The sequence below is a fragment of the Bufo gargarizans genome, unplaced genomic scaffold, assembly GCF_014858855.1.
Source record: "Bufo gargarizans isolate SCDJY-AF-19 unplaced genomic scaffold, ASM1485885v1 original_scaffold_2065_pilon, whole genome shotgun sequence".
Taxonomy (NCBI): Eukaryota; Metazoa; Chordata; class Amphibia; order Anura; family Bufonidae; genus Bufo; species Bufo gargarizans.
In genome coordinates, this window is record NW_025334627.1 from 227986 (window position 1) to 239345 (window position 11360).

An 11360-nucleotide genomic window follows, 5' to 3' on the forward strand; every position below is an offset into this window, starting at 1 on the left:
CCAAAATTGGGTCCATCCACGTTTCAGACCATGCCCCAATCTACCTAATGTTAACCTCCCCAACACAGAAAACCAAAAGTTTTAATTGGAGATTAAATGAATCCATTCTTGGTAACCCAGATTCTATTTAAAAAAAATTGCTTTACTACTAGATGAATACTTTAACATGAACGCCCACCCAGATCTCTCGCCCCAAACTCTTTGGGACGCGCACAAACCCTTTATCAGGGGTGAATTCATTAGCATTGGCTCACATTTGAAAAAACTCAGAGAAAGTAACATTAGTAATCTCCTTTCCAAGATAAACAAGATGGAATCAACTCATAAACGCTCCTTATCTGACCTCCAACTCCAAGAGCTTTCTAAAGTTAGAGCTGAATTAAAAGCTCTGCTGCAAATTAAATCAGCCAAATACTATCTTAATTCACAATACAAATATTTTGCACATGGAGACAAAGCCACCAAATTCCTCATGAACAGAATTAAATCCAGAAGAGCAGATAATTACATACATCAATTATCTTCCCCAAAGGGCGACCCAGTTTTCACTTCACCTAAAATTGCCAAACAATTTAGAGATTTTTATGAAGCATTATATAATCTCCCTTTCCACCTCTCACCTGCTTCCCATTCCTCACTAGTTGACACATTCCTGAAATCAACATCCTGTCCGACACTTTCGGCAGGCCAAAAACAATCGCTTGAGGCCCCATTTACCATGGACGAGCTTTCTATAGCCCTATCCCAAATGCCTCAGGGGAAAAGCCCTGCTTCCTATTACAAAACTTTTAGAAAACAATTATTACCACATCTTCTTACTGTCTGCAACCAAACCCTTCAAGGCATCCCCCTTTCCAGAGATATGACAATTGTTCATATTTCTTTAATTCCCAAAGAGGGAAAGGACCCTAAATTATGCGCAAATTACAGACCTATCTCACTTCTTAACATTGACCTCAAACTTTTAGCTAAATTACTTGCAAACCGTCTAGCAAATTTCCTCCCTCTTTTGGTACATATGGATCAGGTGGGTTTTGTTCGTAACAGAGAGGGTAGAGATAACACAACTAGGGTCATTAATGCGCTCTGTTATGCCAAGCATAACTCCTCTCCTCTTGTTCATTGGAATGCCAACTCGGGCTCTATATTTGGGTTACAGTAACCCGCCCCAAATCAATTTACAGCCCTTTCCAATAATAAAAGCTACTTTGGAAGCATGGAAATGGTGGAACTTTTCCCATTGCTCTGTACCTTTTCTTTCTCCTCTAATTACAATTAGTGATATCCTAGGCTCATCTTCCAGTGGGCCACGCCACTCCTCCTCTAAACTAGTTAGATCCTCCTCCAAGCCAATTTCTTATCTTCTTGAATCCCAAGGTTCATTACCATCAATTGATACCCTCAAAACCCTTCTAAACCCACAACCTTGCGACTTCACCCTCATACTGCTTATCAAATCCTTTGTTCACAGAAACAACATGAATGGTGAGCTTCTACGTCCCCTAACATGGTTTGAAGCCTTAATAGTAAACCCTAACCCCCCAAAAAAAACTTATCTCACTGATTTACAACAAACTAAGATCTCCACCCACCCCCCCCCCCCCCCCCCCAATTGTCAAGCCTGCAATTATCCGATCTTGGGAAAAAGATACTGGGTTAGATCTATCTCTCAATTCTACCCACATTATTTGAAATTCCACATAAATTATCAAGATGTGTTTGGGTTCAAGAAAATGGTTACAAAGTCCTGTCACAATGGTATATCACTCCAATTAAATCCGCACACTTCACTAGATCCTCCTCAAACAAATGTTGGAGATGCCAAGAGGAGAAAGGAACCTTCCTTCATATCTGGTGGCTGTGCCCCCCTATTAAAAAGTGGTGGTCGGAAATCATTCAGATTTGTAATCAAATTTGTTCTTCATCTGTTGAGATGTCCCCTTATGGAGTCCTGCTTTCCTATTTCAATGAAAGTACTTCTCCCTCCCCATCCTTTCTCTTTAAGCAACTTCTGATAGCGGCTCACCTTCTGATACCCAAATATTGGCTACAGACTAGCATTCCCTCGGTGGAGCAGTGGAGGCTCAAGGTCGATCAAATATACAGTTTTGAGGAACTTGCCTCTTGGGAATCTAGAACACATCGGGCATTTTTAAGACGGTGGGCTCCTTGGACAAAATACAGGTTCCTTCAGACCTAAATTATTCAGCTTCACCTCTTAGATACCCTTGGCCCTGCCTTGGTAGCTCCACTGCTAAACAGAGGGAAGACTTATTGGTGTTGCCTCCAGATGAAAGTTGGGTGGGAAACTCTGTCCGACCTCTAACATCCCGCGTATTTTATGTGGTGTGTTGGCTCTCGAACAGAAAAATTCCTGGCTAGGAATTCCTCTCTACTTGATCACTCCTCAAATTAGGAAATATATTGTCTTATAGGATTATGACTGTCTCCCTGTATCCTTGTATCTATAATATGTACACTTGTGTTTCATATACCTGAAATTAGCTGCTTCTATCTACCAATATTCTTACATATTGTTGTATCCTTATGACTATGTATCTGGTACCGATTTACACCACTGTTGGTGTTCTGTTACTATGTCTATTTTATGATATTGAAAATAAAATATAAAAAAAAAAAAAGAAAGAAACAGATGAGGTCACAACACAATGATGGGAGTGATGATTATTTTATTACATGTAGAATAAGCAAAGCTGTATACGATGAGCTGGCTGCAGATCCTCGTCAAGGTCCATGAGTGACGGTCAGCATCTTGCTTCATGGCTAAAAGGCAGGACATTGTGGTTTATATACAGTACATACAGTATATTCTTCAGTGGGGGGTGGAGGAGGTTAGAGGTGGTTACAAGCAGCTGATTGGCTGGCTGTGGAAAATACCAGGAGCTGATTGGTTGGAATTGGTGATTATAAGTAGATGATTGGTTGTATGTGGTGGTTGCAAGCTGTTGATTGGCTGCATGTGGCAGATACAGCAGCTGATTGGCTGACTGTAGTGTTTACAATCAGCTCATTGGCTGGATGGTGAAGATCCCAGCAGCTGATTGGCTGGATGGGAAGGATACAGGCAACTGATTGGCTGGACAGTGAAGATACTAGCAACTTATTGGCTGGATGGGGAGGATACAGGCAACTGATTGGCTGGACAGTGAAGATACCAGCAACTGATTGGCTGGATGGGGAGGATACAGGCAACTGATTGGCTGGACAGTGAAGATACCAGAAACTGATTGGCTGGATGGGGAGGATACAGGCAACTGATTGGCTGGACAGTGAAGATACCAGCAACTGATTGGCTGGATGGGGAGGATACAGGCAACTGATTGACTGGACAGTGAAGATACCAGCAACTGATTGGCTGGATGGGGAGGATACAGGCAACTGATTGGCTGGACAGTGAAGATACCAGCAGCTGATTGCCTGGATGGGGATGATACAGGCAACTGATTGGCTGGATGAGGTGCAATAGTTACAAGCAGCTGATTGGATTTGATTGAACTGCTATATAAATTAAGAACTTCTCAATTGTGTAAGTTGAGGAAGAGATGTTCTGTTTCTGGTCAGAACCCATGCTCAGAACTGACAAGATGAAGAACTCTCTTCCTAGCTCCTTTACACAGGACTGACAAAATACCCAGCAAACAGATTACTTGCAGTGGTGTGGAGGGTCATTTCTATATCTATCACATTGGTTGTATAAGAGTAGACAAGGCTCTGCTTTACTTGAATCAGACTGAACTCCAATACCAGACACAACCATGGATGAAGTGTGGTGCCGAAAATGTAAAGCAGAGACCTCTTTCTAACCCCATGAATCCTCTTCAATGCCTGTCAGCCCCTACTATAAAGAGTCACATAGAGAGAAAGTGCTGGGACTTCCTGCTGGGATAGAGTGAGATAGAGCTGCTTCTTCTTATGTAATACTGGTGAGGGGACAGGACAATCTGGAAAACATATCTCTTTGTAATTTGATGGGATCTTTTACTTACACGTGGTGTGCACTGCATTATGCAGCCGCCATCACAGCACTTCTGATTCCCGGGACACCCGTAGTCATGAAGGCAATGTCTAATGTAAGAGTCGCAACGGGCAAATGTATTAACTACTGGACACTTCCAAGATTTTTCTGCAAATAGAGAAGGAAAAGAAACGAGAAGAGAGAATTACTGAGGCTGATCAGCGATGTGTCCTCCGCTGTGAGGGACGGAGATGCATCCGACCGCCTCACATCACTTACCGTTCTTATCTTTGGGATTGATACACCGCAGTTCACATTCAGTACAGGATAAGTAAAGTAATGTATGTACGCAGTGACTGCACCAGCAGAATAGTGAGTGCAGCTCTGGAGTATAATACAGGATGCAACTCTAATGTATGTACAGTACTTAATGGCAGTATCCTTCTTTACAAATATTACCTCTAGAAATGACTTCATAGTAATTTCCATGTACACTGGAAGCAGACCATAAAGCAGAAACCAGTGGGGAATCGGTAAATGTCAGAAAAGGAGCATCAGAGGGATCAGTGAGGATGAAACCTCCCAGATTAGTATCTTGAATCTTTTATCTACCATACATTAATAGGGTTGCATAATTTGGAAAAAAAATTTGGGGAAGAGTCACACAGATATAACTGCTGCTGGGACCCCAGAAACTCCTTGATCATCAAGTCCTTCAGTGGCCGGTACAGGCGGCATGATGATGTCATTGCGCCGCCTGAGCCATAAAACGCGGGACTCAGGCCGGAAGAGGCTGCATCGCATCACTGACATCGCTTTATATGTACAATACTTTTACTGGCACATTATTGGAGAGGGTGTTGTTACTGGCAGGAGATTGGGGGGGCTCTTGTTACTGGCACATGATGGGGGGGTGCTCTTGTTACTGGCACATGATACGGGTGCCCTTGCTACTGGCATATGATTGGGGGCATCTATGGGGGCACATCTTACTGGCACATGATTGGGGGGCATCTATGGGGGCACATTTAACTGGCACATTATTGGGGGGCATCTATGGGGGCACTTATTACTGGAACATTATTGTTGGCATCTACTAAGGCCACATAGAAGGGGTATTTTATATGGGGGCTCTGTACAGTAGCATTTTATACTAAGACACATTATGGTGGGTACTATGGGGAAGGGGGAGAGGAGTACTATGGGGTCATCTACGGGGGCACTAAGAGGGGGTATTTTATACTTGAAAATTATGGGGGACACTTAGGGCATCTAATGGGGCACTATATATGGGGCATTTTATACTGGTTCATTATAGAAGAGAGTGCTCTGTGTAGACAGGCAGTATGGGAGCAGCCCCCTTCCCCCAAGTATCCAGGGTGAGATAGGGCACAGCATCACGACTCCCTCTGACTACACGTCTATACAAGACTTCGTCCGGTCCAGGCATCATCAAAGCCACGCCAATTCTAGCCACCTGGTTGGTTGGGTAAGACTGCTTGCGTCCACACAGGCGCGGCAGTTTCTATTTCTTACCTTTGCTCTACCAGCAGTGGGGTACCTTTTATTGGACCCCTTACATGTTTGTATGTCTGTTATGTTGATGCATCCTCTGGTGTATTGTATTTTACTGTATATCGTATAAAAGTTATATTTTAATAAGGATATTTCCCCACATTTTTCACAGTGGGCCCTTGTCACATACATTATAGGGGGCACTAGGAGGAAGGGGGGAGAGGAGCACTATGGGGACATTTACTGGGGGCACTATATAGGGGTATTTTATACTGGAACATTATGGGGGCACTATGGGGACATTTACTGGGGGCACTATATAGGGGTATTTTATACTGGCACATTATGGGGGCACTATGGGGACATTAGCTCAACTATGGGCATTACAAGGGGGTATTTTTTGCACTGTCACATTATAAGGATAATTATTTCTACTGAGGAAGGGGGCATTATGGTGGGCTTTATTACTCCCACATGGTATGACCCCCTAGTAGCAGCACCAGCCTCTCCCTGCTCTGCGACCCCACTGCCCCTTCCCCAAATCCTTATTATGAAATCTTTCTTATTAGGATAAAGGACAACATCAGCTCCACCGAGCCCCCGGCCAAGTGTGGAAGTGGCGTCCGAGACCCCCAAGGGCCAAGCCAAGTAATTGTAAGTTTTCATGTGAAATATGTTTGTTATACACATATAGCATTCACTGTGCCCCACAATGTACAGTATACCGCTACACTGTGCCTCACAATATACTGTATACTACTACACTGTGCCACACAATATACCGTATACCTCTACACTGTGCCACACAATATACAGTATACCTCTACACTGTGCCTCACAATATACAGTATACCGCTACACTGTGCCCCACAATATACAGTATACCTCTACACTGTGCCCCACATTATACAGTATACCTCTACACTGTGCCTCACAATATACTGTATACTACTACACTGTGCCCCACAATATACCGTATACCTCTACACTGTGCCACACAATATACAGTATACCTCTACACTGTGCCCCACAATATACAGTATGCCGCTACACTGTGCCTCACAATATACTGTATACTACTACACTGTGCCCCACAATATACAGTATACCTCTACACTGTGCCACACAATATACAGTATACCTCTACACTGTGCCTCACAATACACAGTATACCTCTACACTGTGCCACACAATGTACAGTATACCGCTACACTGTGCCACACAATATACAGTATACCTCTACACTGTGCCCCACAATATACAGTATACCTCTACACTGTGCCACACAATACACAGTATACCTCTACACTGTGCCACACAATATACAGTATACCGCTACACTGTGCCACACAATATACAGTATACCTCTACACTGTGCCACACAATACACAGTATACCGCTTCACTGTGCCCCACAATATACAGTATACCTCTACACTGTGCCCCACAATACACAGTATACCTCTACACTGTGCCACACAATATACAGTATACCTCTACACTGTGTACACAATATACAGTATACCGCTACACTGTGCCACACAATATACAGTATATCGCTACACTGTGCCACACAATATACAGTATACCGCTACACTGTGCCACACAATACACAGTATACCGCTTCACTGTGCCCCACAATATACAGTATACCTCTACACTGTGCCCACAATATACAGTATACCTCTACACTGTGCCTCACAATATACAGTATACCTCTACACTGTGCCACACAATATACAGTATACCTCTACACTGTGCCCCACAATATACAGTATACCTCTACACTGTGCCCCACAATATACAGTATACCGCTACACTGTGCCCCACAATATACAGTATACCTCTACACTGTGCCACACAATATACAGTATACCTCTACACTGTGCCACACAATATACAGTATACTGCTACACTGTGCCCCACAATATACAGTATACCTCTACACTGTGCCACACAATATACAGTATACTGCTACACTGTGCCCCACAATATACAGTATACCTCTACACTGTGCCACACAATATACAGTATACCTCTACACTGTGCCACCACAATACACAGTATACCTCTACACTGTGCCACACAATACTACAGTATACCTCTACACTGCTGCCACACAATATCAGTATACCTCTACACTGTGCCACACAATATACAGTATACCTCTACACTGTGCCACACAATATACAGTATACCTCTACACTGTGCCACGCAATATACAGTATACCGCTACACTGTGCCCCACAATATACAGTATACCTCTACACTGTGCCACACAATACACAGTATACCTGCTTACACTGTGCCCCACAATATACAGTATACCTCTACACTGTGCCCCACAATACTACAGTATACCTCTACACTGTGCCCCACAATATACAGTATACCGCTACACTGTGCCACACAATATACAGTATACCTCTACACTGTGCCACACAATATACAGTATACCGCTATCACTGTGCCCCACAATATACAGTATACCTGCTACACTGTGCCGCACAATATACAGTATACCTCTACACTGTGCCCCACAATATACAGTATACCGCTACACTGTGCCACACAATATACAGTATACCGCTACACTGTGCCCCACTATATACAGTATACCTCTACACTGTGCCACACAATACACAGTATACCGCTTCACTGTGCCCCACAATATACAGTATACCGCTACACTGTGCCACACAATATACAGTATACCGCTACACTGTGCCCCACTATATACAGTATACCTCTACACTGTGCCACACAATATACAGTATACCTCTACACTGTGCCACACAATACACAGTATACCTCTACACTGTGCCACACAATATACAGTATACCGCTACACTGTGCCCACAATGTACAGTATACCTCTACACTGTGCCACACAATATACAGTATACCTCTACACTGTGCCACACAATATACAGTATACCTCTACACTGTGCCACACAATATACAGTATACCTCTACACTGTGCCACACAATATACAGTATACCTCTACACTGTGCCACACAATATACAGTATACCTCTACACTGTGCCCCACAATATACAGTATACCTCTACACTGTGCCACACAATATACAGTATACCGCTACACTGTGCCACACAATATACAGTATACCGCTACACTGTGCAGTCTGTTCTATAAGCACCACATTGTTTTGTGGCGGACAGAAAATAATCTGGAAGTGCCCCTCCTGAGACCAGGCTCCGGATCCACCACTGGCTGTACTGGTCAGACTAGTCTGATACTCATGGTAGATATTTCTCAGTATTTAGAGGTGAAAGTATTTACTAGATTCCAACATTCCTGATCTCACTATTGGAGACTAATATGATGACAAATTAAAGGTTAAATAGTGGGGTCAACATGTGGAGACATAACAGGGTGATAATACATGTCAATTTGTTGAGGTCCCTCTCCTTCATGGTGGACAACTAACTTATGGTTGTTGGCCATGAATTTGCAGAAAACCAGTGGAGTTTTGACCAAGTCAAGAAGAATACTTTCATCTTCTACTGAACTGTGATGCTCAATAGAAATAAAGAAAATGGAAAAGAGGAGGAACTGCAAAGAGATGGAGACAATGACTATGATCTAGACAGAGATTTAGAGAGATTGACCCAGAGGAGGGGCAGTGTAAAATAAAGGAAAAACCCCATGCTTATCTTATATATGTCCCACAGCTTTAGAGCCACGCTCCTATCCCAGACGCATTTATGTCACACATGACCACTAAGGCTAGTAATTGGCAGCAAGGTTCATGTGTACAATGGATGTGATGTCATTACTGCGGGACCAAAGGAGCATCTGGGACCAGAGTGCAGGATATATAAAAAGGAAGATAATTTTTCTTACTGCCCCCTGCTCTAGGCCAAGTTTTTAAAAATCTTTGAAAACCCTTTTAAGGCTCATTCATATATTCACCACCACACCCATTCCTCGAAGTAGTGCACAAGCCCATAATTGATAAATTATGACACAACCACTCCTATAGTTTCCCATGGGGTATTCTTTTGTCTCTGTTGGCATCAGTTTCACAGCTGGACCTTTTTCATTGCATGCAAAGTTTCTCAGTCCAGGTATGAACATCAGATAGGAGCCGAGCTTGGTCATCAGTTGTGTCCAGCCTAAGAAACTGGTAAGACACAACTGAAATAGGTGAACCAGCCCTCAGATGCCACTTAGAAGGTTCTTCATTCATCCCTGTGAATTGTCAGCATGCTTAGTAGGATTACCTTTTGGGGGTTTGCCATTGGTGTCTGCTAATGCTCCTGCACAGCAAAGAATGAGAAGAACGAGAGAGACGGTCACCGGTGCCATATCTGCCGAACGCTGGAGATATGAGATACAGACAAGGCGTGGCACTCTTGTCTTTTATTATGGTGGTGCTTGTTGTGCTGGAGATATGAACCATCCCGGTGAAGGACTCACTATTTATTGGGATGTAGAAGGTAGGGAGGAGAAGCTACAGGACAGGATGTACTCTTCCGCAATGTTTTTCCCTGGAATCATATTTAATTAGGACTGGCTGATTATAATAAAGAACTTCCTTGTATCTTTGGTGAAAGAACATTTCTATAAATATCTACAAGACATTGGACATGAGATACAAATGGAGCAGATGACACAACCTGGGTTTCAGTATAATGCATTTACTTCCAATAAATCGTATATACATTTTCTTTTAGGAGCTAGAATCTTTCTAGGTGAGGAAGGATAGGGTCATTGAGGAACCTTAAGGGGTTTACTGCACTAGCGCTTTTGAGGACATCTCAGAGCCATGGGCCATGTAGTGGTATACATTTGTGGTATTTACAACGTCTAAGGCTTTAAAATGTCTAGGTAAGTTAGGTGAAGGGAGTGAGGCATGTTTACCACCTTTTGATCATTAGGTGGTGACTTACAATGGGCAGGAGGTAGGGGGTGGAGTATCAAGAAAATAAGCTTAGGTAAGATTTGCCCTACATATTACATACAGAGGCTGTCACCCAAACTCTCAATTGGCCAACAGCTATCTTTCCTGACCATCTTATACATTGGCTAAGCATGCATGTGCTTTCATTAGGAGATTCAGTAAAGACCACTCATTGACTTTCTAATAACAAACCTTTAGATACTTGGATTATTAAGTAAACTTTTGGCAATTTGACCAATGATCAGATTATTTGCTTGGCAACCTTCTGCAAAATGGTTACACACCTGCTGTCTTCTCCTCCATTTTATATATTATATCTTTTTTCACTTCCGGAATTCATTGCAACAAATAATAATTTAGCTATGTACAGAAAAGATCTCAAGAACGAAAGATGGATTAATAATTAGTTGTCCTTCAGTTGCTAAATGGATCATATTTGTCTCGAATTTCCCAAAAATCTAGATTCCAGCTGTGATTCAATTCAGACTAATATCTCAAAATGGTGGCCACCATGTAAGAGATCAGTAGGCAGATAAGAAGGCACCTGCCACTAAAAAGTGAATATTTTTGGATCATGTTTAAAAAAAAGAAAAAATCAGACAGTGCAGTGTGTTATTAACCTGCCAGTTTGTTACCACCGTCTACCATCTACTTACCCTCAGCGTTGTATATGTCACTGTCACTTTGACATTTCTAATGCTGTCTGGTGTTAAAAAGCTTGAAAAGGGATGGCTGCAGTTCCAGGGGACCTGAGAGTGTCATAATTGACTTTTTAGGGCAATCTGAACACTTTCGATTCTGGTCAAATTTTTGTAACCAAATCAAATCTGCCAACTTGTTCGAACTGGACGCGAAACAAATTTCAAGAAATTTGCTCATCTCTATTTTACACTGCTAGAAAATTGTTCACTTTCTCTCAAGTATATGTTTTGTTTGGTTGAT

At 42.6% G+C, this 11360-nt stretch overlaps 1 protein-coding gene across 1 annotated transcript; it reads right to left on the reverse strand.

Moving 5' to 3' along the window:
• Positions 1 to 2673: 2673 nt before the first annotated feature.
• On the reverse strand, positions 2674 to 9931 carry LOC122923925 (WAP four-disulfide core domain protein 18-like). Its single transcript, XM_044274798.1, has 3 exons — positions 9739 to 9931; positions 4008 to 4144; positions 2674 to 2784 (listed from the first exon to the last, which is right to left on the reverse strand). The coding sequence occupies exons 1-3, from the start codon at positions 9821 to 9823 to the stop codon at positions 2779 to 2781; spliced, it is 228 nt and encodes a 75-aa protein (XP_044130733.1). The 5' UTR covers positions 9824 to 9931; the 3' UTR covers positions 2674 to 2778.
• Positions 9932 to 11360: the final 1429 nt, after the last annotated feature.

Bases quoted from the DNA above. Each gene is read 5' to 3' on its own strand.
- LOC122923925 (XM_044274798.1), bottom strand. From the start codon at position 9,823: ATGGCACCGGTGACCGTCTCTCTCGTTCTTCTCATTCTTTGCTGTGCA. The intron at 4,145-9,738 runs GTAATCCTACTA...CTCTATTTGCAG, and splicing joins CAATGGCAAACCCCCAAAAG to AAAAATCTTGGAAGTGTCCA.